The 26,223-nt window shown below is 38.0% G+C and overlaps 1 protein-coding gene and 1 pseudogene across 1 annotated transcript; both read right to left on the reverse strand.

Annotated features, from left to right (window-relative positions):
• Positions 1-9,224: 9,224 nt before the first annotated feature.
• On the reverse strand, positions 9,225-16,231 carry LOC147548026 (tetrahydroberberine oxidase pseudogene; annotated as a pseudogene).
• LOC147548027 (uncharacterized) lies at positions 13,476-15,084 on the reverse strand. The gene is made up of 2 exons (XM_086671215.1): positions 14,020-15,084; positions 13,476-13,723 (listed from the first exon to the last, which is right to left on the reverse strand). The coding sequence occupies exons 1-2, from the start codon at positions 14,975-14,977 to the stop codon at positions 13,689-13,691; spliced, it is 993 nt and encodes a 330-aa protein (XP_086527341.1). The 5' UTR covers positions 14,978-15,084; the 3' UTR covers positions 13,476-13,688.
• Positions 16,232-26,223: the final 9,992 nt, after the last annotated feature.

Below are 26,223 nucleotides of genomic sequence, written 5' to 3' on the forward strand. Positions count from 1 at the left end.
ACTTTATGTTTCTCAATTATCTCGCTCACTTCATTGTACCGTGACGTTTGATTGTGGCCTTTGTGTCTTTCAGGACCGTACAACGAAAGTGACGATTGGACATGGTGATCTCTCTGACGGTCTTTACTTCCTTCGCACGGACAATCAAGTTTTTCAAGTTTCTAGCTTAGTTGATTCTAGTTCTAGCAATGTTTCTCTTAGTGTATGGCATTGGCGTCTAGGCCATCCATCCCTTTCTCGCTTTAAATATTTTAGTTCAAGGATTCCATGTATGAATTTTTTGAATTTTAATGATAATAAGACTCCGTGCGATATATGTCCTCGTTCAAAGCAAACTCGTTTACCCTTTACTTCTAGCACTTCTTCTTCTTCTCATTGTTTTGAACTTGTTCATGGTGATTTATGGGGACCCTTTTCGGTCCCGTCTACTTCGGGTTGTCGTTATTTTCTTACCCTAATAGACGACTACTCTCGTTGTACATGGTTGTTCTTATTACATTCCAAATCCGAAACCACTAAAGCACTCATTAATTTTTTTCACATATGTTAATACACAATTTCACACCACCGTTCAAAAATTTCGTTCCGATAATGGTTCGGAATTCGTAAATTCCAATTTTCAATCTTGGCTACTTGATCATGGAATCATACACCAAAAAAGTTGCCCGTATACTCCTCAACAAAATGGAGTAGTAGAACGGAAACATCGTCATATACTTGAAGTCGCACGATGTCTCCGTATTCAAGCCCATCTCCCTCTTTCTTTTTGGGGAGAATGTGTACTTACAGCAGTATATTTAATAAATAAACTTCCGACACCTATCTTTCATGGATTATCACCTCATGAACGTCTTTTAGGTTCTCCTCCGGATCTTTCTCATTTACGCGTTTTTGGTTGTTTGTGTTACGCACGTATCACATTACCAAAAACAAAAATGGACCCAAGGGCTTCACCCGGTCTCTTCATCGGTTACCCACACGGACAAAAAGGATACCGTATATTTGATCTCAAATCACATCGCATATTTGTTTCTCGAGATGTAGTGTTTAGGGAAAATTACTTTCCTCTTTCGTTTCCTGCCAACACTTCCTCACCTTCACCACCGCCACACATTCCATTCGTGTCCATTTCCGACGATGGATCTTTCGTTTTTCCCACACCTCAATCAACAAGGACTCGGTCTCCCCCACTTGCTTCTTCGCATCCAACTGACCTCATGCTTCCGCAACAGGAGGTGCCTATAACGCCTCCTACTGTCCTTCCGGGTGCGCCTTCAGATGACCCATCTCCGTCTCATTCTCTGTCGGAACCCACTCAATCTTCCCCTGGTTCATCAGCCGAGATACCTTTAGATCCGACTAAAGGCTCTACAGGTACCACCACTCTTGCCCGTCCACAACGAACCAGGAAACAACCGGACCACTTGCGTGATTACGTATGTTCCAGTTCTTCTTTTGTCGTATACCCTCTTGAACACACTTTTTCCATCAATTCCTATTCGGCTCCTCATAAGGCCTTATTAACTTCCATTCTTTCTTCTAGAGAACCTTCAAATTTCTCTGGAGCAATGACATCTCCTCATTGGCGTGAGGCAATGTCCAATGAAATTAAAGCATTAAAATCGAATAAAACGTGGTCCATTGTCCCATTACCTCCAGGAAAACGACCCATTGGCTGCAAATGGGTGTATAAGATAAAATTTAGGTCCGACGGTTCTATTGAGCGCTATAAGGCTCGTTTAGTTGCTAAGGGATACACTCAGATTGAGGGCCTCGACTATACTGACACTTTCGCTCCTGTCGCTAAACTAGTAAAGGTTAGGGTTCTATTATCAATTGCCACCATCAAGGGATGGTCCCTTCACCAACTAGACGTAAACAACGCTTTTCTTCAAGGCAATTTACATGAAGAAGTCTTCATGAAATTACCCCCTGGTTTTTCACGACAGGGGGAGTCATCTGTCTGTCGTCTCCATAAATCATTATATGGCCTTAAACAAGCCTCTAGACAATGGTTTTCTGAGTTTTCTTCTGTTCTCCTCCATAAAGGATTCAAACAATCCAAATCGGATTACTCTCTTTTCACCTTCACCTCTTCCACCACTTCTATTTTCGTCTTAGTATACGTGGATGATATCATTATTACAGGAAATAATGATTCAGCAATTTCCAAACTTAAAAGTTACCTCGACCACACCTTTTCTCTTAAAGACCTTGGTCCTCTTAAATATTTTTTGGGTATTGAGGTTTCTAGATCCTCTCATGGACTCTTTTTATGTCAACGGAAATACGCACTAGATATTCTCAAAGATTCTGGTTTAACTGCTTCCAAACCATCTCCTTTTCCTATGGAACAAAAACTCCGTCTCAAACCCACTGATGGGGATCCACTTCCAGATCCTTCTGTTTATCATCGTCTCATTGGTCGCCTTCTCTATCTAACTGTCACTCGACCTGACATTACTTTCGCAGTAAATAATTTGAGTCAATTCATGCAACATCCAATGACTACACATCTCGACGCTGCACATCGAATCCTTCGTTATATCAAAGGCTCCCTTGGTAACGGTATTTTTTTATCATCTTCCAATTCTCTTCACCTTACGGGATACTGTGATTCTGACTGGGCTAGTTGCCCTTCCACACGAAGATCAACTACTGGTTATTTTACCATGTTGGGCTCTAGTACCTTGTCCTGGAAATCTAAGAAACAACCGACAGTTTCGAGATCCTCTGCTGAAGCAGAATATCGTGCCTTAGCAGTACTATCTTGTGAGCTTCAATGGCTCAAATACCTTTTACTCGATTTCGTATTGATCACTCTCTTCCGATCACCGTCCATTGTGACAATAAAGCTGCACTCCACATCGCCGACAATCCTGTCTTCCATGAACGTACGAAGCATATTGAAATAGACTGCCATCTAGTTCGTGAGAAGATTAAAGACAACATCATTGCACCAAGATTTACACCTTCAGAAGATCAACTTGCGGACATATTTACCAAACCTCTTGGTGCAGATTCTTTCAAGAAGATTGTTGGCAAGTTAGGCGTTACATCCTTGCACGCTCCCACTTGAGGGGGAGTATTAGGATCACCCGATCCATAGTCCACCCGATGACACACCATCAGCCGAGACCCACACAAGACTTGGTCAAATGGGAAAAATAGTTGGATATGTATAGTTAAGATTTTATGTATATTTTGTTAACAATACTTAGGGTTTCTTGTATTGCTATAAATACTTGTATTACCTTCACATGAAATGATAAGAGGGCATATTAAATATTCAAACTCATCTTGTTCATCCTCCTTCTCTCCCTCTCAGTTATTGTTCTCTCTCTTCTATCTCTCGGTTCACTATCACTAATCAAGAGGTTATCACCTCTCTTTAAAAATATGTTTCCTTAATTAAGATGATTAGGTGTGAGAAATTTTATTCATCCCTCCATTTGGTCCCTCCCACAGCCCTCCGCCTGATGTGGCAACATATCATTTTTTTTTTATGAAAAGCAACATATCACTTGAGTGTGGAGTAAATGGAGAGAGAATGATAAGAGTACATGGTGCAGTGAGACGTCACCACATCAGACGGAGGTCGGGGAGGGACGAAATGGAAGGATGAATAATATTTTTGTTAGGGTGTAGCTTAGTTTGTGATTTTGTGAATATGTAGTGAGAGCACATTTCATCACATCTTTCAATTCTTCTCCAGGTTAACTTTTTGAAACATCCTATACATAGACAGAAGCATACTATCATTTACTCACTTGTGGGTTGTGCATTTTCAGTTTTGGTAATGGAACTTATTTAACTTGCCTATCTCATATTTGATATCTCATTCTATATCTTAAAGAAAACATGAATTCTTCTCCTTGCAGAAGAAAGCTGGATAAATTTGAGGCTGGAAGGGAACAACATATTCTACAAATGTATGGCCGATGATAATTTCGTTTAGTTTTGGTTATGTTCAAATTGTTCGAACTATACTGTTATTAGTTATATGTCAAGTTTGTGGTCATCTAACTCAAAACTAATTAGCAATGAGTAGAGAGTACTTAGACATTATATTATTGGTTGCTAAATAGCCGTTCTCCTATGTAGGACTATTCTCACACACTCCCTAGCGTGTGGCGTGGTTAACCTAGCACGTGTTTTTTAGGTGACGTGGAACATGTGTGGTCTTTAAGCCTATCACTTCTGGCCTTAGCTCTGATACCATGTTAAGTTTGTGGTCATCCAACTTAAACCCAATTGACAATGAGTGGAGAGGACCTAGACATTAAATTATTGATTGGTAGATAGCCCTTCTTCCATGCGAGACTATTCTCACAATATGTCTAGTAGTATTAGTAGTAATTACGTTTTTACATTATGGTTCTTCGTTTTCCTTGGAAGATCAAGTTTTTTTTAGCAAGGATTGTTCTTCTCCTCATATAGTTTCGTCATGGAACAAGACCATCCGGATGTTTATGTGAGCTTCGGGGACCACTCAGAAATCGGTCAAACTTTAGTTTTTTTTATGAAAGGAAATAACATTAAAAAAACAAACATACAAGGTCTCTAGTGTAAAACAGTAATGAACGAGGGTACAACATTCCAAATTTTCCTATGCCCAAATCTACGACCCCATTTCGCGAGCGCATCCGCCTGAGCATTGTAGTCTCTATGAACAAAGGTGAAGATGATGCCTCAGAATTTGTCTTTAAGGTTCATAACTTGTTGCATGATTTTAATGGATTGCCAATGAAGCCCTACACTTTTACCGTTGATGAAAAGGATTAATGCTTGATTGTCACTCTCTACATGAACGTTGGTGATGTTCAACTGAATAGCCCATAATATACCGGAGAGAATAGCCAAGCTTTTGCATTCTTCCGCGTTCTGGTATCGCACTGAGTCAGCTGCAGCTATGATAAAATTGGCCTCTTCATCTCGAATGATACATCCTATCCCGACCGGTTTAGTGAAAGTGGAAAATGAGGCGTCGACGTTTAACTTCAGGAATGGTGTCGATGGAGGTCTCCATGTTTGTTGCTTTGTTGTTACCCTGCATTTGTTAGTACTAATGGATTCAATATTGAGTGGAGTGGTCGAGGTATTGTTGATCCTCTCTATCATTTATCTCGGATTTTGCTTATTCGTGGAAAAGCAATTTTCACACCTTGCTTTCCAAATGAACCATAGTATTTTGGCGTATAGATTGGTAGTTTCTTCGTCTAAGGTTTTACATTGTTGTATCCATTGATTAACTGTAGTTAATTGATCCGTTCGAACCCGAAAGTGGAACCAAATTGCTTTCGCGAAAGTACAATGAAGCATCACATGGTCTAAAGTTTCGTTATCATTACAGATGATACAGGAGTAGGAGTTTCCAATAAATTTATCAATTTTTTCTTTAACTGGTAGACTATTCGTACAACATTTCCATAAAAATAGTTTGATGCGAGGGATCGTGTTCATGTTCCGGATAAAAAACCAATCGTTCTGGTCCTGCATAGAGTTAGCACTACCTGTTCTTAGTAAATTATACATAGATTTAGTTGCCAATAGAAAAATAAGCCAATTTTTTTTTATTTAGGTTATATTAGTATAAGGGCAAGTGAAGCCATACCAAGGAATCAAAGGAAAAGGAAGAACCGGAAGTGAAGAAGGACACACAAGAATAAATAAATTATATACATAGCTTATCAAGCAATTTAGATTCACAAAAAGGACAGTTCTAAGTTAATCATGTTTCAAGACAGGTAGCTAAACCTGAGTAAGTCTTCGAAGCTTCAATAATAAGAGAAATAAGATATTTGGAAAAAATGTAGTAGTTTTGATGAAGTGGAAAATGATATCTTTGTTCTTGAAGATGTTGAGTATAGCTGTATTACAAAGGTTGGTAAATAATACCTATATCGCTACAAAAATGAAGATTATTTCTGATGACACTAAACCGTCAAAAAAGAGCGAAACTCCATCATACAAAGTTATTTCCTACGGTTTGTTACCATCAGAAAGTCGTTGAAAATAAGGGCGAAGATAAGCTTTTTCCGACGAGTTTCAGCTGTCAATAATTGCGGTGGTATAAAATAGGGAAATCCTACTATTTCCGACAATACATGTAAGCAAAAACAGTGGGGTATATATTTCCGACGACATATATACCGCCGGAAATATATATATATATTTTAATTCGGATCTAGTTTCGTCGCTACAACAAGCATTATCGATCATACAAATTAAACCTGCTACGTTATAACAAAAACATCTGGTTTAGCATATTCCGGTATCAAAGAAAACGCCCAAATAACAACCAAGAATTAGTGTGTATATGAAGCGAAATAATAAAAGAAAAGAAGCTTAATTAGAGCAATGCACAAGACCCATTTGCACAGAGAGGAAAATAACACCAAAAAAGGCACATATACAAGTCAAGAAATCAACCTTCAATAGTTTTAGCACCTCATGGTAATTTATCAATCCAATCACGATAGTTATAGCTAATTGACTAAAAAGGTCATATTTAAACTTTCCAATTTTACCTCTTGTTTTTTGTTTTTCTTTATTTATTTCAGCTTTAGTTGTTTTTACTTTTCTTTTTGATTTTTTTGTTTTCATCTTCTTTCCTATCTCTCCTCGTAAGAAGACTTCCATTAATGGAGGTCTTCACGCAAAAAACCTAAATTGAAATTTCAAAGAAGCTGAAAGAATTTAGATGAAGAGATAAGAGAAGAAGAAGATATAACAGAAAAAATCAGTTACAGTAACAGAAAACAGAAAATAACAAACTTTCTTGTTTTCATTTTAGGTGGCTGCCTTTAGCAGAAGTAGAAGAATAGCTTGGGCTAGACTTTTATTGACGGGTTCTTTAGGTCTTGACCAGTCTTTAAATGTTGACCGTATAACAACTTAGTTGCCCTAATCTTTTCATATTATCTCTTCAGAAACCCTAGTTCTCACATCCCCCCTCAAACCGATCGTGATGAGGAACGAAATACTATCAGTTTGCTTCGAAATTTCTTGAAGAGATCTTCTGGGAGTCCTTTTGTGAATATATCAGCAAGTTCATCTGCAGTAGAGATGTGATTTACCAACACCGAGCCATTTGAAACCAAATCTCGAACATAGTGGAAGTCTACCTCGATGTGCTTTGTTCGTGCATGGAAGACGGGGTTGGAGACGAGATATTTCGCACTAATATTGTCACAAAAGAGAGATAAAAGGGACGATTCAGTGGGAAACGAAGTTCATGCATAAGATATGAAACCCATACTAACTCAGTAGTCGTGTTTGAGAGTGATTTATATTCTGGCTCTGTGGATGATTTAGCCACTGTGGCTTGTCTCTTCGAACTCCAAGAAATAAGATTGGATCCCAAAAAATACAGTAACCCCCAGTCGATTTTCTGGAATCAGGACATCCAACCCAATCTGAGTCAGGATACGCTGTGAGGGTTGTTAAATCACCAGTCGACAGTGTGATTCCTGACCCCCCATCGAACCTTTTAGATATCATAATATTTTCTTAACAACGATTAAGTAAGTTGTTGTTGGTTTATGCATGAACTGAGCTGTATAATTGACGGCAAAGGAAAATGGTCGAGTGAGAGTTAGCTACTGCAGAGCTCCAACCCGACTTCTGTACTCAGTGGGATTTGAAAGATCATCACCCTCTGTAAGTGAAACTCTTTTTCCACTTCATACTGGCAGCTTAGATGGCTTTGAATCTAAAAGATTGGCTCTTTGTAGTAGTTGTAATGTATATTTGTTTTGAGTGAGAAGTAGCTATCCCTTAGCAAGATTAGTAATTACTTCTACGCGCAAAAGGTATGCCAAAGGACCCAAGTCTTTCAACTTAAAGCTTCTGCTTAAGTCTTGTATAAGAGTTGAAATCTGAGATAATGAGTTGCGCCTGTTAGAATTAGATCATCAACATATAGTAGAAGTACCATTGTGGATGAGATTATGATGAAAAACAAACATTGAGTGGTCTGGCTTGCTCTTCTTAAAACCATATTCCAATAAAAAAGTTGCAAATATCTTGAACCAGGCCCTTGGAGCCTGTTTTAAGCCATATAAGGCCTTGTGTAAGTGACAAACAAGCTTTTCTTTGCCTGATTGAACAAAATCAGGTGGCTGAATCATGTAAACAGCTTCATCTAAGACCCCATGTAAAAAAGGCATTTGATACATCAAGTTGTTTTATATGGCATGATTTTGTGATTGCTATAATGAGAACCATCCTTATAGTATTTGCTTTAACAACTGGAAGGTTTCTTCATAATCTACCCCTTCTTGTTGATGGAAGCCCTTTTCCACAAGTCTGGCTTTATATCTTTCTATTGTGCCATCACTATTTTGCTTTAACTTGAACACCCACTTGCACCCAAGGACATTCATGTTGCTAGTATAAGGTACTAGAGACCATGTTTTATTATCAAGTAATGTTTGATATTCTTCATTCATGGCCTTAATCCATTCACTATGCTTTGCTGCCTTTTTATAAGTTGTTGGTTCAGTGGGTAGTTGTAGAATAGATAAATAAGCAACATTTAAAGTGTGAGGGATGAATAATGTGTCACAAAATCAGTGGGTAGTTGTTTACTTTTGATAATACCGTTTCTACCTCTTATTGTAATCTAAGTTGACTGTGAGGGATGTCATGATGCTAGCATTTGTTAGGGTCCGTGAGGCAGTTTGAACCTTGCCTCTTAACACATCCCTAACTAACGTTGTTCGCCTTTTGTATATAGGGACATGCTAGAGTGCGCAGCTCGGTGCCCAAAAGGGTGCCCAGCTGACGTGGAATTCACTAAAAGACAAAGTTTTTTCAAAGTTTCACTACGGTGGGGACCGCTTTTGTTTCTACATGAGGAAATTTGGGCATTTTACTGGGCATTCTAGCTGGGCACTCTATCATTTCCCTTGCATCACTTGCCATCCATAATTTCTGCAGAGAATGTTGAGGGCTTCGTTGCGGCAGTTAACAGTCACATCATTGCTATCAGTGAACCACGGCTCAACAAATTTTAAAACAAAAGACTGAAGTTAACGTCAAGATTTTGGAAAATACTGAAGTGAAAAAATTTCGAATTAGAAAAAGGCTAGCTAAAAGATGGATTAATTTCTTTGAAATTTTTTATATAGAGTTTGTGAATTGCATCAACGATAAATCTACGGCTGTTACAGCAAAATAAGAAAGGTCGGAATGAGTTAAACATTGTTTTATTTATTTTGCTAAAGAGGGGGAATGCTCTGCTCATTTCTGAAGTAGTTTTCTGGATCAAATTGTCTCTTAACCAAAGCCAATCTTCTAAAATTACTCTTGAAATACTTGTATCCCCAAGCACTAGCTTGTAGGTAGGTTGTGTTAGCACCTTCATTCTTACCCAAATCAAGATCTTTGTAGTTGACATAAGCAGCTCTTGGTGAACTTGTTACATATGGAGTCATGTACTTGTAAAGACTATTCATCCATTCTGTATGCTTTTTTGATGCTTCTGAACCTCCCTCTTTCCACTTCACAAGGTACTGTACCAAGGTTCCTTTTCTATGTGGAAATGCAATTTCGGTCTCTGAAATCTGTCCCATCTTCGCACCGGAAGGATCTATGATCACATACACATCATTTTCCATCAGCATTCTTTCCCAAAGTCCTTCCCATCCAGCTTTAGGAATGGGTTTCTCAATATAATCGGATTTTCCCTTGTAGAAGTTTGGGTCTGAGTTAGTTCTGTTGAGTAGAATCTCCGAAGGTTGATCCATCCGGTAAGTGGCGAAGTACACAACAGACTGAATCCAACTCATTTCAGTGCAGTCTGTCGCCGTTAAACCCAACTCAGGGAAGCTTTTCTCCATCAATTTGAGAAGGTCTTGAGTACTTCCAAGATACATAGAGTTGAATGAAGCTGCCACTGTTTTCTTGCCTGTTTTTTGATCTGAAACAATATTACTAACAATTCTTATGAATAGATCCTCATGAAGCTGACTCGAGATCGCTTGCCATTTTTGAACAAGTTTTGTTGCTCCTTGGCCTAAAGTTCGCTGTGGTGAAAATACTGTCACTTTCGGAGGAACTGAAACCAACTTGATTTTCCATGACAGGATGACTCCAAAACTTGCACCTCCACCTCCTCTGATGGCCCAGAACAGATTTTCTCCCATTAAGTTTCGCTTTAGGGTTCTGCCCTTAATGTCAATCAAGGTAGCATCAAGAATGTTATCAGAAGAAACATGTGAAGAGTATGAACTCTTACTGATATTGAGACCTAGATAACTTAGCTAATGAAACTAAAACTATGAATGTAAATAAAAGCTAAGAGACCATATGAGAGAACTTGTTCTCTGTTGTTGTATTTTCCATTAAGTGTAATGGGGTATATATAGGTTACATATTAGGGTTTATCAACAAACAACTAAAGAGATATACATGGAGAAAGAGATATATACAATCCTAACAAATTGGTTAAATTCAAATAAAGATCTTCATGATCTTCTTGGCGGGAAAGTGGAATGGAGGAGATGTGGGTCTCGGCTGTGTGCTGTCTCGGGTCTTCATGGGTCCGTCGTGCATGGCCCTTCATGGTCCAACGTGCATGGTGTGCATGGCCCTTAATACTCCCCCTCAAGTTGGAGCAGAAATCGAGATGATGCCCAACTTGCCAAGAGTTGTCTTAAAAGTGTCTGCACCAAGAGGTTTGGTGAAGATATCTGCAAGTTGGTTGGTAGTTGACACGAAACGGGGAGCGATAACCTTCGTCTTAATCTTTTCTCGAATAAAATGGCAATCGATCTCGATGTGTTTCGTTCTTTCATGAAAAACGGGATTGTCGGCAATATGTAGCGCAGCCTGATTGTCACAATAAACTGACATTGGAGATGAGTGATTGATTCCTAGATCACGAAGGAGATATTTCAACCATTGAAGTTCACATGTTAGGTTTGCCAAGGCACGATATTCTGCTTCAGCAGAAGATTTGGCAATAGTGTGCTGTTTCTTTGATTTCCAAGAAAGAGGACTGGAACCAAGCATGGTGAAATAACCGGTTGTGGATCGTCTGGTGGTGGGACAACCTGCCCAATCAGAGTCGCAATAACCTGAGATATGAAGAGAGCTATTTGCAGAAAGGAAAATGCCATGACCAATGGATCCTTTGAGATACCTGAGAATGCGATGAGCAGCGTCTAAATGGACAGAAGTGGGAGTTTGGAGGAACTGACTGAGATTGTTGACCGCAAAACTTATGTCAGGACGGGTAACAGTAAGATAGAGTAGGCGACCAATCAAACGACGATATATTGTCGGATCAGGTAGTGGTGTTCCATCTGTCGGACTGAGGCGAAGTTTCTGTTCCATCGGAAAAGAAGAAGGACGACAGGCAGATAGACCAGAGTCCATAATGATGTCTAGGGCATACTTTCTTTGGCATAAAAAAATACCCTTTGAGGAACGTGATACTTCAATACCAAGAAAGTATTGGAGACGTCCTAGATCCTTAAGGGAAAAGGTTTGATCAAGAAATAGCTTGAGTTTGGATATGTCATCATCATTAGTTCCTGTAATGATAATGTCGTCCACATAGACAAGGACATAGAGGGAAGCTGAAGGAGAATGATGTGTAAACAGGGAGTAGTCAGAGAGGGACTGTTTGAAACCTTTATGAAGAAGGACAGATGAGAATTTAGAAAACCATTGGCGCGAGGCCTGTTTGAGACCATATAATGATTTTTGAAGTCGACAAACTTTAGGTTCCCCTTTTGCAGAAAAACCAGGGGGAAGTTTCATAAAAACTTCTTCGTCAAGATCACCTTGAAGAAAAGCATTATTGACGTCCAACTGGTGGAGAGACCATCCTTTGATGGCAGCGAGAGATAAAAGAACTCTGACTGTGACTAGTTTTGCAACTGGTGCAAAAGTGTCATGAAAATCAAGGCCCTCGATCTGAGTATATCCTTTTGCAACTAGACGTGCTTTGTAACGCTCAATGGATCCATCAGATCGAAATTTTGTTTTGAACACCCATTTGCAACCAATGGGATGTTTACCAGGTGGTAGATCAACAATCGTCCAAGTATTATTGGATTCTAGAGCTAGAAGTTCTTTTGACATAGCATCTCGCCAATGTGGAGATTTGACTGCCTGAGAGTACGAAGTAGGTTCAGATGTAGATAAAATAGAGTTTAAAAAAATACGATGAGGTGGTGAAAAAGCATTGATGGAGAAATAGTTTGTAAGAGGATAGGGAACGGAGGGAGATGAAATATTGGTATTATTACAAATGAAGTCTTTGAAGTGAGCTGGTGGTCGTGTAATGCGTTGAGGTCGAGTGTGTGGCGTTATATTTTCCAGGCTCATTGAAGAAGGAGTGCTCACAGATTTATTTGCGGAAGGGGTGCCGATAGAACTCGTGACTGAGTTCGGCGGGAGAGATGGAGAGCCTGTTGGACTAACGTGAGCGCCCACAGAAAGATGAGGAGATGTCTCGGCTGTGTGCTCGGCTGAGGTGCCTGCAGAAGAACCGAGATGTGGTTCGGCTGGAGTGCCTACAGAAGATCCAGAAGCTGGTTCGGCTGGGGTGCCTGCAGAGAAATCAGAAGATGATTCTTTTAATGTTGGACGAAAATCAAAGGAACCATTGTCCGGAATGGAGACGAATGGATGACAACGAGACTCATGTGGAGTAATGGTGGATGAATTTGTGATAAATCGATTCTCATGAAATGAAACATCACGAGAGACGATGATCTTTCGAGAAGAAATGTCATAAATACGATAACCCTTTTGATTGGGAGGGTAACCAACAAAAATTCCCATCGAGGCTCGTGAATCAAGTTTAGTCTTGATGTGTGATGGTGGTCGACGGACGTAACAAATGCAACCGAACACCCGTAAATGGGAGAGGTCCGGTTGTGAACCTAATAATTTTTGGTGGGGAGAAAGACCACGTAAAAGAGGTGTTGGCAGTTTATTAATTAAATAAACTGCAGTGAGGACACATTCTCCCCAAAAAAGAAATGGGTAAACGTGCTTGAATCCGAAGAGAACGAGCCACTTCTAGTATGTGCCGATGTTTCCTCTCAACAATTCCGTTTTGTTGAGGAGTGTATGGGCAACTTGTTTGGTGAACGATGCCTTGGGATTGAAACCAAAGTTGAAGTTCATGATTTAAAAATTCCGTTCCATTATCGGAACGAAAAGTTTGAATTTGTGGTACCGGAATAGTACCATCTCCGGAGTTTATTTGAGAAATTTGTGTGTGAAATTGAGTGGTTACAAATTTAGAAAAATTCATTATAAAAGTTTTGGTATCTGATTTGTTAGATAGTAAGAATATCCATGTACAACGTGAGTAGTCGTCTACTAAAGTGAGAAAGTAGCGACATCCGGAGTGAGATGGTATGGAAAAGGGTCCCCACAGGTCGGCGTGGATAAGTTGAAAGGGTTTAGATGAAACAGAAGAACTAGATGAAAACGGTAATCTCGTTTGTTTGGATAAAGGACACACATCGCACGGTGTTTTATTAATTGAAATAAACTTTAAACAAGGAACAATAGATGTAAAATATTTAAAACGAGAGATGGACGGATGGCCTAAGCGCCAATGCCATAAACTAAATACATCTTTATTCGACCTAAGACTAGAAGAAACAGAAAAACAAATGCTCGGGTCCGTGCGATAGAAGTAGAGGCCATCGTGAAGATCACCAAGTCCAATCGTCTTGTTCGTGATGGGGTCCTGAAAGACACAAGAATGAGAACTAAAAGTTACTAAACAAGCAAGAGATTTAGTAATGACGGAAATTGATATTAAGTTAATCCTAAAATCAGGAATATGTAATACATCATGAAGTGAAAAATTAGTGTTAAAGAATACGGAACCAATATGTCGAACCCGAATACGAGATCCATCGGGTAATTTAACGAAATAATTTGGCGGAGCGACGGTAAATGTTGAAAAACGAGAGAGGGAGCAGCATATGTGTTTTGCCGCTCCCGAATCAATGACCCATGGTGGTGAGTTTGACCGTATACCTGTTAAATGAGACGAGGGATCCATGGTGTTAGCTATTGGGACAGAGGTGCCTGCAGAATTCTTTTCTTGTTGGTCCAGGAGGTTGATAAGGCCCTGGTATTGCTGCTGGGTCAGCGATGTGGCTGCTGGAGGCACCCCCACATCCTCTGTGGGTGCCGATAGAGAAGCGGCAAGGGGGGCTGTTCTTGGACGTGAACGGGCTTGAGAGCCATGATTTGGTGGGTACCCATGTAACTGATAGCAAGTGGCCTTTACGTGACCAAGGACCTTACAATGATCACAATAAGGGCGCTGCCTTTTTGGACGTGGACGGTCAGCCATGTCTGACCGAGAGTGGTCTGGCCGATAGTAGTCTGACCGAGAATGGTCAGATTGTCGAACAGCTAGAGCGGCAGCCTCGGTTCCAACATTTGTAGTAGCCATGATGCTTTGTTGCACCTCTTCTTGTTTAACAAGAGAGTGAATGCGCAAAATCGAAGGAAACGGATCCATTAAAAGGATTTGACTTCGGATTGCCGAGAAGCGATCATGGAGACCTTGAAGGAACTCCATAGCACGTTCCTGATTGGTGCGATCAAGAAGCAATTTTCCGTGTCCACAAATGCAAGGATCAACGGCCATGAGCGATTGAAGCTCGTCTTGGAGAGACTTAAGATTGGTGAAATAAGAAGACACATCTAAACCATCTTGCTTGAGAGTTGATATAGCTCTTTTCAATTGATAGACCTTAGGAGCATTCGTTTGGAAGTACCTATCGTGAAGGTTACGCCAAATGTCAGCCGCATTGTCATCATATAGGATCGAAGGTCGGATATCGGGTGCAACCGAGTTAAGGATCCAACTGCCAACAAGGTCATTGCACCTCTCCCACGAATGAAGATCAGCCGGGTTGGTTGGTTTCGAGATCGAACCATCAACAAAACCGAGCTTGTTCTTGGCTCGGAGGGCCATTTTCATGGCTCTCGACCAAGAAGAGTAGTTGTCCCCCGATAAAAGAGGAGTGATGAGGACGGTCGTGGGTGAGTCCGAATGATGGACATCGAATAATGGAGAGTTGAGTGGTGGAGAAGATGGGGTGTACTCGGATGAAGCTTCAATTGGTTCGGCCATGTAGTAAAACCGAGAGAGATATTAACCAAAACAGAAAAGAGAAAACCGAGAAGGATGCTTAATCGAAAAAATTGAAAAACAAAGAACTAAATGATAAACAAGGCTCTGATACCATGTGAAGAGTATGAACTCTTACTGATATTGAGACCTAGATAACTTAGCTAATGAAACTAAAACTATGAATGTAAATAAAAGCTAAGAGACCATATGAGAGAACTTGTTCTCTGTTGTTGTATTTTCCATTAAGTGTAATGGGGTATATATAGGTTACATATTAGGGTTTATCAACAAACAACTAAAGAGATATACATGGAGAAAGAGATATATACAATCCTAACAAATTGGTTAAATTCAAATAAAGATCTTCATGATCTTCTTGGCGGGAAAGTGGAATGGAGGAGATGTGGGTCTCGGCTGTGTGCTGTCTCGGGTCTTCATGGGTCCGTCGTGCATGGCCCTTCATGGTCCAACGTGCATGGTGTGCATGGCCCTTAATAAAACACCATATTTTCTTAGCAAAAACCCAACCCCACCTCCACTGAATTGACCACCAACACCAACTGTAGGACAATTCCCTGCAGGGAACCCAAGTGTTTTACTCTTCTCAGCAATTCTATAGTAAAGCTCGCCGAGAGTAGCACCAGCCTGGACCCACGCACTTCCATCTTTAACATCAACTGTGATTGATCGAAAATTTACAAGATCAACGATAACGAACGGGACAGCCGAGATTGAAGAGAGTCCTTCATAATCATGCCCTCCACTTCTTACTCTGATTTGTAAGCTATTTTTTCTACTACAGACCACAGTTGCTCTGATCTCTGATTCACTGAATGGAGTAACAATGAATTGAGGTTTGGGTGTTCTTGTGGATTCATACCTGAGAGTTTTATGATAAGAACTTAAGAGAGATGAATATGAAGATGTGTTTGGGGTGTGAATTTTGGTTATTGAGGTATTATTAAAGGTTGGAGAGTTGATATACATACACTGAAGAAATTTGTTTTGGAGTGATTGTGATGCACTAGTAGTAATCCATGTAGCTGAAAGGAGGAATAAAGTGAGTAATAGAAGGCCGTTTGAATAACTAGATGAACTCATTTTTGCTCTCTAATACAATGGTTATAGAGCTTTTTATAGGGGAGCAACAAGATAGGTGACTGATCAAGAAGACGAAGATCCTAGGGTTAACAAGATATTCAGAGTATGAAGATCCAGGTAATCTGGTTTCCTGCATTTAATATATTTCTTGTAATTATAATTAATTAGTAGGGTATATTAGTTATGTTACTAAGAGACAGATTTCATATTACTTTTTTTAACTCTTGCAATTTCGTTTGTTTCATTTCTTATAAATTATTATTTTATTTATAAGAAGAACACATTTTTATTGAGAGAGAGATTTCAATTTCCTTTTATTTGACCCTTACAATATCTTTTATTTTATTTTTTTCCTTAAATTAGTTATTTTGTTTCTAAGAAATACACAATTTTTGTTTTTAAATGAATTATTTTATTTCTAAGAAGGACTATACTTATAAATTTGGGGAGGGCTTCTAGACAATATCCTACATTAAAAAGAAAAATGTTTATCCCTTCTATTTTAGTACTAAGCTATATCCCGTGTCCTAGGGCGCGAACAGTTGTATCAACTAAATTTAATGATTTTCCATGTTGTTGTTTTTTTTTTAATTGTTCAGCGTGTGCCTTGAACCCTTGACCTCTAAGGTGGAAGATTATACCTCTTACCACTCCAACCAAGGGTTGTTGGCGATTTTCCATGTTTATTATTGCTATATTGTGGATACCTAAATTATTTGGTATTCTAGTTATTGTTTATTTTTTTTCTTTCCTTTTTTTTCCTTATATTAGTTATCTTATTGAGAGAGAGATTTTAATTATTATTTTTATCCTTGTAATATCTTTTATTTTATTTTTCTTAAATTAGTTATTTCATTTCTAAGAAGGATACAATCATTTTTTTTAAATAAGTTATTTTATTTCTAAGAAGTACTGTCTTTTAAATCTGGGAAGGGCTTTTAGAAAATATCCTTCATTAAACAAGGTTGTTTGTCCTTTATTTAGAAAAGATGTTTGTCCAGTCAGTATTTTTCCCTTCAGTTTTATTACTAGGGTATATCACGTGTCATTGGGCACGAACATTTTTATCAATCAAATTTAATGATTTTCTATATTTATTATTGTTATATTATGGATACTCTAATTATTTGGTATTCTGGTTATTGCATATTTTCTTATCTTTTCTTTTTTCTGAAATTAGTTATTTTATTGAGAGAGAGAAAGATTTCAATTTTTTTTTTAACCCTTGCAATATCTTTTATTTCCTTTATTCTTAAATTAGTTATTTTATTTCTAAGAAGGATACAGTTATTTTTTTTAAATAAGTTATTTAATTTCTAAGAAGTACTATCTTTTAAATTTTGGAATGGGCGTCTAGATGTTTCTCCCCGTCAATTTTTCCCTTCTGTTTTATTATATAGATATAGATATAGATATTATCTACTTTTCTAGTTTCGATTAAAAAAAAATTAAGAAGCTGGGATACCATAAGTCACTCTATGAATATGAGTTGCGTCCTAGAGTTTCATTCATCCTGACATGTCTGACCAGTGTAACGAATTAATCTGACAATTGTGGTGATTATTAATAAGTCTGTTAATTGTTTTTCTTGGATGTAAGTCGAGTTATGCAGGAAGATCTTCGATTGAATCACGTTAAATTATCGCGTCGGCTATTTTAACTTATGTATCCTATCTAATTATCACATAATTGTGAATTTAACTAGGAGTTGCTTTGTCTAGGTCCATCTTATTAGACTATTATTGTATATATATTTTTTAAATTCAAGTGAGGAAGTTATCATTCACTTATTCCGATATACATATCTATATATGTAGGATCGTGTAAATGTGCATTCTAGATTTCATTTTGTTAGGAAAAATAACCTAATTAACTTGTTCAGGAATATGAAGATAAACGATGTGAATGTAAAATCAGAGACACAAAGATTATTTAACGTGGCAAAAAAACCCCTCCAAACTAGAAGGTAAAAAATCACGGGACCTAGTCCAGAATATTCCACTATGATTAAATAATGGGTTACACAATTCTTCACCAAACTTATGGTGGATAAACCAATTCTTCAAGATGTGTAGAAACACTCTTGGATAACAACTTTTCACCAAAACTATGGTGGATAAACTGAACAAAGAAACAAAGAAATAAAAATCTCTTACTCCTTAGGATTTGTTCAAATCCTAAGTTACTAAAGGTTGAAGAAGATAACCACAAACTAAATTGCTTCACAAGATTAATAATCTTCTTTTCTTCAAACCAATATTCTTCTCTTTCAATCTCTCTTGAAAGAACCACTTCAGAAATCTCTCTTTCTCTGACTTCTCTTTGTTCTGGAAGTTGTTGTGTATAATCTCTTCCCTTTCATTCCCTTTTATAATGATAAATAAGGAGGTTTACCAATAGAATTAGGAATTCCTTTTTAGGCTTGAAAAAATAGAAGTTTCTATTTTTTCCCCAAACAAGGAATAAGGGAAATCCTATTCCAACTAGGAGTCCTGGAAGCATCTTTGGTCTTTATGGCATATGCCCAAACTTTCCTGGAAGCATCATCTATAAAAGTAACGAAATACAAAGCACCACCAAGTGTTTTGACTTTTAAAGGTCCACAAACGTCAGAATAAACGAGCTCCAAAACACTGGATTTTCTTTCAGATGCATTCCTTTGAAAGGAAACTCTGTGTTGCTTTCCTACTAAACAATGAGAGCAAGTACTGTTTAAATTTATATCTTTCATGTTCGGTAAGTCTTGTCGTTTAGCAAGGATTTAAAGTCCCTTCTCGCTCATGTGCCCGAGTCTTTTATGCCAAAGATCAGTGGAAGAATTTTTTTTTCAACTGCATTCAATTCTCCCTTACACAGTTTTACTTGAGTCCTGTATAAAGTACAACACTTCTTCCCCCTTGCTATCACCATTGACCCTTTTGTGAGCTTCCACTTTTCATCACCAAAGTGACTGTGATACCCTTCATCATCTAATACTCCGGTAGAGATTAGGTTATATCGAAGATCTGGTATATGCCTCACATTCTTCAGAATCAATGTACTCCCTGTGCTCGTCTCAATTTTCACTTCTCCAATTCCTATGATTTTTGAGAAACCTAAGTTTCCCATCCTGACTTTGCCAAGGTCACCAGTTCTGTAAGAGTTGAAGAATTCCTTACATGGAATAGCATGATACGAAGCACCTGAGTCAACCAACCATGTTGTTTCTGGTTCTGACTCAGCCATACTTAACCAAGTGTCTCCACAACCTGAGAGTAAGATAATGTCATCACCTGAGGCAACTGCCGCAACATTATCTTGTTTTTCATCATCCTTTTTATTTTCCTTCTTTGGTTTTCTGCAATCACTCTTGTAATGACTCATTTTTCCACAACCAAAACATCTAACTTCTTTCTTTGGTTTTGATCTCCCCCTTGACTTATCACGGTTATGAGGTTTTCTACTTTTACCTCTCCCCCGTCTTTCTGTAACAAGTGCCTCTGAATGAGACTCGTCTGACGATGATTTCCTTCTTGTTTCTTCATTCAACAAACTACCTGTTACGTGATTCATACGCATTATGCCATCAGGAGCAGAATTGCTAAGAGACACCACCAATGTCTCCCAACTATCTGGTAAAGAATTTAGAAGAAGTAAGGCCTGCAACTCATCATCCAAAACTAACTTCATTGCAGAAAGCTGATTTACTAGACTTTTCATCTCATTCAAGTGTTGAGCAATTGAGGTTCCTTTTTTATATTGTAATTTTGCTAGCTTTTTGAACAACTAAGCCTTTTTGGCAGCTGTCTTCTGATCATATAATTCTTCTTATTGTCGAATAAATCCAACAACCTTACGATCTAATACCTTCCAGTCTTATTCATCTATCTTCATCGGTTTTGTACCGTGATTTTCAATGGGTGCAGCTAGGTCTTTGCAGTATAACAAATCTTCCATTTTTGCTTTCCACATCAAGTAGTTTTCTCCATCTAAACTAATCATTCGATTAGTATTCACTTCCATATTTCTGAACAATAAATCCAACCTTAGCTCTGATACCACTTGTTAGGAAAAATAACGTAATTAACTTGTTCAAGAATATGAAGATAAACGATGTGAATGTAAAAGCAGAGACACAAAGATTATTTAACGTGGCAAAAAAACCCCTCCAAACTAGAAGGTAAAAAACCACGGGACCTAGTCCAGAAATCTTCCACTATGATTAAATAATGGGTTACACAATTCTTCACCAAACCTATGGTGGATAAACCAATTCTTCAAGATGTGTAGAAACACTCTTGGATAACAACTCTTCACCAAAACTATGGTGGATAAACTGAACAAAGAAACAAAGAAACAAAGAAATAAAAATCTCTTACTCCTTATGATTTGAATAAATCCTAGATTACTGAAGGTTGAAGAAGATAACCACAAACTAAATTGCTTCACAAGATTATTAATCTTCTTTCTTCAATTCAATATTCTTCTCTTTCAATCTCTCTTGAAATAACCACTTCAGAAATCTCTCTTTATCTGACTTCTCTTTGTTCTGGAAGTTGTTGTGTATAATCTCTTCTCTTGCATTCCCTTTTATAATGATAAATAAGGAAGTTTACTAATAGAAATAGGAATTCCTTTTTAGGCTTGAAAAAATAGAAGTCTAGTACCACTATTGACTATACCAACAACACCAGTGAAGTGGATTGGAAACCAATAGGAATGCACATCCCACGAATAAAACTTTTCTTCTCGAAATGTGACACAGGGGCCTTCCCAATTCGTCACGCCGCATAGGTAAAATATCGGAAACCAATACGAATGCACATCCTGCTTATGTATATAAACTATGGATCCGACTCTATTACATTGCTTCTTTGCCAAAAATATTTTATTCTACTTTTATATTATGTCTAACTATTATTTCATCTCTTGTAGAATGGATTATCTCATGGAAAGATGAGATAAAACAAAATAATCACAAATTGATCTCCCATTATGTTACAATCTTAAGGTTCATTTGGAAAGTTCGATGCGGTCGATGCTTTCAATGTTCAATTTACTCACCCAAACGAGCCATCGAACAAATTCAAGCATTCTCCAAATTAAGGACTATTCAAATTTCAACCAAAATTACTAGAAAACAATGTAAGTGGGCACCCGCAGTTTACCCGTTCGTTAAAGTTAAAATTAATGCATTTTTCACAAACAATAAAGAGAAGATTGGAATACAAACAATCATTCATGATCCTAACGCTAACTTCATTACAGCTAAAACAGTCAATCTCAAAGCTAGCACAAGCGAAGAAAGTGAAGCGAAAGCAATAATAGAAGGGATCAAATGGGCTTTAGAATAGAACTATAAGTTCATTTACATTGAAAGCGACAATCAAAATATCATTCACTGCTTAAACAACATGAAGACGACCATTCAATGGCAAACCATTTCCCACATCAAGCAAATTCAACAGCTTAGAACGCAATTCAACTGCACTCGATTCGCCTATATCTCTCGATCAAGAAACCGACATGAAGATGTGCTAGCTAAAATGGGAGATCACACACGCAAAATACTATATGAAATCAGAAATGCTATTTGGGGCGAAACCTCAAACCTACACAAAAGCTACCCAATGAGGTTACATGGCGGGTTTCACAATTCACGTAGGTTGGTTGAAGCGTTTAGAAACTTCGCACTTCAGTCCATGGTTCAAGCGTATTTTGACTCCAGTCTCTCCACCCCAAGAAGATCAAGACCGTTGATTCTTCCAACGGTCCGGATCATAAGAGAAAAACTCTCCCTCAAATGACTCTACCCTCTCTCTCTCTCTCTCGACACAACTGACTATTTTCTCTCTCTAAGAAACTCAACACCACTAATGCAAAACCAACCAAATTTTGGATTGAAGGATCAAGAAGCTGAATTCTGGCAACTATCCCTATTTCTTCCTTTTGGAAAAAATCTTAGGATTACTTGCAAATTGCATTGGAGAATACAAAGCCTTTGCATATGCTTCTATTTATTCAGAGTTATCTTCAAATCGAACACCATAACAAGAGGCCAAATACACCCAGATTAACCAATTTCTTTTGGTGCTAAATTCCAACTCAAAAATAGTTTTGGAAGCAGTAGTAATACTCACAATTGAAAACCCAGAAATTAATGCCTCAACAAGCCTATGTATAAAACCCTCTGAATTCGGAAACAACTTCACCAATTGGTTTATAAGAATCCAAGTTCCTTCTTAAGCTAATAGTAATTTCAAAATTCTTGGAAACTAGAGATGAATTCCAGAAAGAGGGAATGAGCGTTGGGCCCAAAACTGGGCCCAAAATATAAACCCAGTCCATTACTGGGTAAATATGCAAACCCAGTCCAAAGGGTCAGACACACACTGGAAATTACCGTGAACCCCTCGGTTTTCCATCAAATTTACGGAAGTTGCCACCCAGAAATTTACGGAATTGCCACTCTGAAAAATCACGGGATTCTCCACTCCGCGTTTTCTCTCTCTACTCTTTTACTTTCTCTCTCTAATTCTCTTTCCAGATTTATTTCTCTTTACTTATTTAACTAAATCCTAATTTCTCTCCTAATTTAACCAATTTCTAATAAATTTAGGACTTTTTCTCTCTCCAATTCCTATTCTATCTCCAATCTCAACAACTTCTTCTCCTTTTAAAATTGGGTTAATCCCGTTTTGGCCCCCGATTTGTGACCAACTGGCCGTTTTGGCCCCCAATTGTGTCCGGCAGTTCGTTTTGGCCCCAATTTCCTGTTTGGCCCCAACATATTTTTGTAAGCTTCTCCATTCTACCCTTATGGTAATTTTGTAAATTAAATGTATTTTCTTTCTCTTTGTCCACCTCACTAAGCAATTGCCACGTCATATTCGTCCACATAAGGTCGCCGGAAAATGTCGCCAGCGACATCATTTCCGGCGACCACCATTTTTTTTTTTTTTTTTTAACTTCTTCTTCTCCAACCATCTCCTTCTTCTTCTCCAACCATCTCCTTCCTTCTTCTTCTCTCTCTCTCCTTCCTCTTCTCTCTCTCTCTCCTTCTTCTTCTCTCTCTTCCCCTCTTCTCTCTCTCTCCCCCTCTTCTCTCTCTGTTAGGTTGGAGAAGAAGAAGGAGATGGTTGGAGAAGAAGTTAAAAAAAAAAAAAAAAAAAAAAAAATGGTGGTCGCCGGAAATGATGTCGCCGGCGACATTTTTCGGCGACCTTATGTGGACGAATATGACGTGGCAATTGCTTAGTGAGGTGGACAAAGAGAAAGAAAATACATTTAATTTACAAAATTGCCATAAGGGTAGAATGGAGAAGCTTACAAGAATATGTTGGGGCCAAACAGGAAATTGGGGCCAAAACGAACTGCCGGACACAATTGGGGGCCAAAACGGCCAGTTGGTCACAAATCGGGGGCCAAAACGGAATTAACCCTTTAAAATTCTCTCTCCAATCTCAACAAATATTTCTCTTTAAATTTCTCTCTCCAATTGTTTCAAAATTCTTTCTTTTTTTTTCGCTGATTTGTTTCTTATCTCAAATTTCGAATTTTTTCAGATTGGTTCAAATTTCGAATTTTTCCAGATTGGTTCAAATTTCTATTTTTAACTCCAACTTTTCATATTTATTAATTCAACCAATTCCTAATTTCTCTCAAATTTTAACCAATTTCTAACTAATTTCGATTTTTCTTGGTTATCTAGTAAACACTTTTGTAGTGAGAATTTTCTTGTATACCGGAAATTGTTTAATTTACTGGAAATTTCTTTTGTGTACTAGACATTTTTGTGTTGGAAAATTTCTGGTTTACCGGAAACTGTTTAATTTACTGGGCATTTTCACAAAGAATAGACACTTTTGTGCTAGGAATTTTCTGGTTTACAGTAAACTGTTTAATTTACTGGGAATTTGCTTGTGCACTAGACACCTTTGTAATACGAATTTTCTGGTTTATCGGAAACTGTTTAATTTACTGGGGATTTTCTTGTGTACTAGACACTTTTGTACTGCGAATTTTCTGGTTTACCAGAAACTGTTTAATTTACTAAGAATTTCTTGTGTACTAGACACTTTTGTGCTAGGAATTTTCTGGTTTACCAGAAACTGTTTAATTTACTGGGGATATTCTTGTGTACTAGACACTTTTCGAATTTCTCTTTAGATTTTTCCTATTTTCCCTCTCTCTAAATTTTATTCCTTTTTCATATTTTCTCTCCAGAATTTTCTCTCTCCAATCTTACTACTTTCTTTTTCTCAAAAAGATAGAGATGGCAAGAATATAAGAGGTGAGAATATAATCGATTTCGAAATATTTATATAGAGAGAAAAAATTTACAGAAAATTTACATATCTTCTTCCTCTGTTTTTCTAAAAAGAGAGAGATATTAGAAGTTAATAAAATTTTAGAAAGAGAGAGAGGAAGAAGATAATCAACTTCCTAAGATTAGTTTAGACAGAGAGGGGGAGAATTTTTAGAGAGAGAGGGAGGGATGCTTAATTTTCAAAAATCTGGCAGGAGGCTTAATTACTTTAGATGAAATCTTTCACAAATTTGGGCGGGAGGCTTAATTTTCGCCAAAACTTTATCTAAAATTTTCAAAATTTGAACGAAATAGGGAAGAATCTTCGGTTTTGAGAAGGTTTTAGAGAGAGAAACAAAGGAAACAGAGTATTTTGTGGGATTTAGAGATATTTATAAAGATTTTGAGAGATTTGGGGATTTAATTAACGTCAAATCCAGCCTGGGAATTAAATGCTCCCTCTCCATCACGCTGACAACACGTCAGAAAACAACAGGAAACAAGAGTGTTTCCATTGGAGGGGCAAAACAGGTATAATTTTTTTGAAAAACAGAAAACTCTTAGCTGTCCCTGACATTTGGACCTAAAACGCATTTCTGTCCGAGTTTGGGCTGAACGCATATTGATGGGGCAAAATTTGGACCATTCCTATTCCAGATTCTTTACTTATCCTCACTATGGGGTAGGTAAGAGCAACCCACCTTGAATCGATGAAGAGAGAGGGAAGAGCGACTCCATATTACATGATTGAATTTCAGTGAACTATCTGATTACTGAACAAGATTTCTTCTTTCCTTCAATTTTACTTTTTATGGCATAATAGGTTGTCATATTTTGTAATAGTGTGTCTTATTTTATAATAGTTGAACGTGGGCATCCTACCGAGAGCGTGAAAGCTCGTATAGGTCAAAGTCGAATGGCGGTTGATGAAAGCCAAGACCCTGTAGTTGCAGATCTTTCAGACCCTTATTCAGAAGGTTCGTCTGATCGATCCTTGTTGCAAGGATTCAAGAAACACATAAAATTCCAAATATGAACTAAACTGGTAAGTGTGGTGTGAATTAAGTTTGTGATTAAATATTCTTGTTATGTTATTTTTTTTATTTCTAGGATAGAGCAGATGCTGATACTACGCAGTCACGCTTTTGTTGTTCTTACTGTACTATTTTGATCCAAGAAATATATGATTAGAAGAAAGATCGAGAGGGCTCTTTTATTCAAGAAATGGTTAAGAGTACCGAACTGACTCACATTGCCAAATACTCTACCAGAAGTTGGATCAGATTTTAATTTCCGCATTTGTTGAGAGGTGGTACGAGGAGAAAAACAGTTTCGTAAGCGCCCCGAAAATATATCAAGGAGATGCGCCTATAGGTGTCGGGCTTGACCATGGAATTGACTGTAGTCAATCCTACAGGGAGACCCCTACAACAATTTAAAGAGGCGCCTATAAACGCACCTACACAACATTTACGCTCCAACCCCGTTGTTAGATGCTATGTTGGAAAAGTCAGCAAGGGGTACTAGTCGGCGGACCTAGGACTTTGATGGGAGCGCTCTTTTATTCAAGAAATGGTTAAGAGCACCGACCGACTCACATTGCCAAATACTCGTACCAGAAGTTGGATCGGATATTAATTTCTGCATTGGTTGAGAGGTGGTACGAGGAGTCAAACAATTTCGTAGGCGCTTCCGAAATTTATCA

Source organism: Eschscholzia californica, unplaced genomic scaffold (genome assembly GCF_041429995.1).
Source record: "Eschscholzia californica isolate CP2 unplaced genomic scaffold, dmEscCali1.0.p SCAF_3, whole genome shotgun sequence".
NCBI lineage: Eukaryota > Viridiplantae > Streptophyta > Magnoliopsida > Ranunculales > Papaveraceae > Eschscholzia > Eschscholzia californica.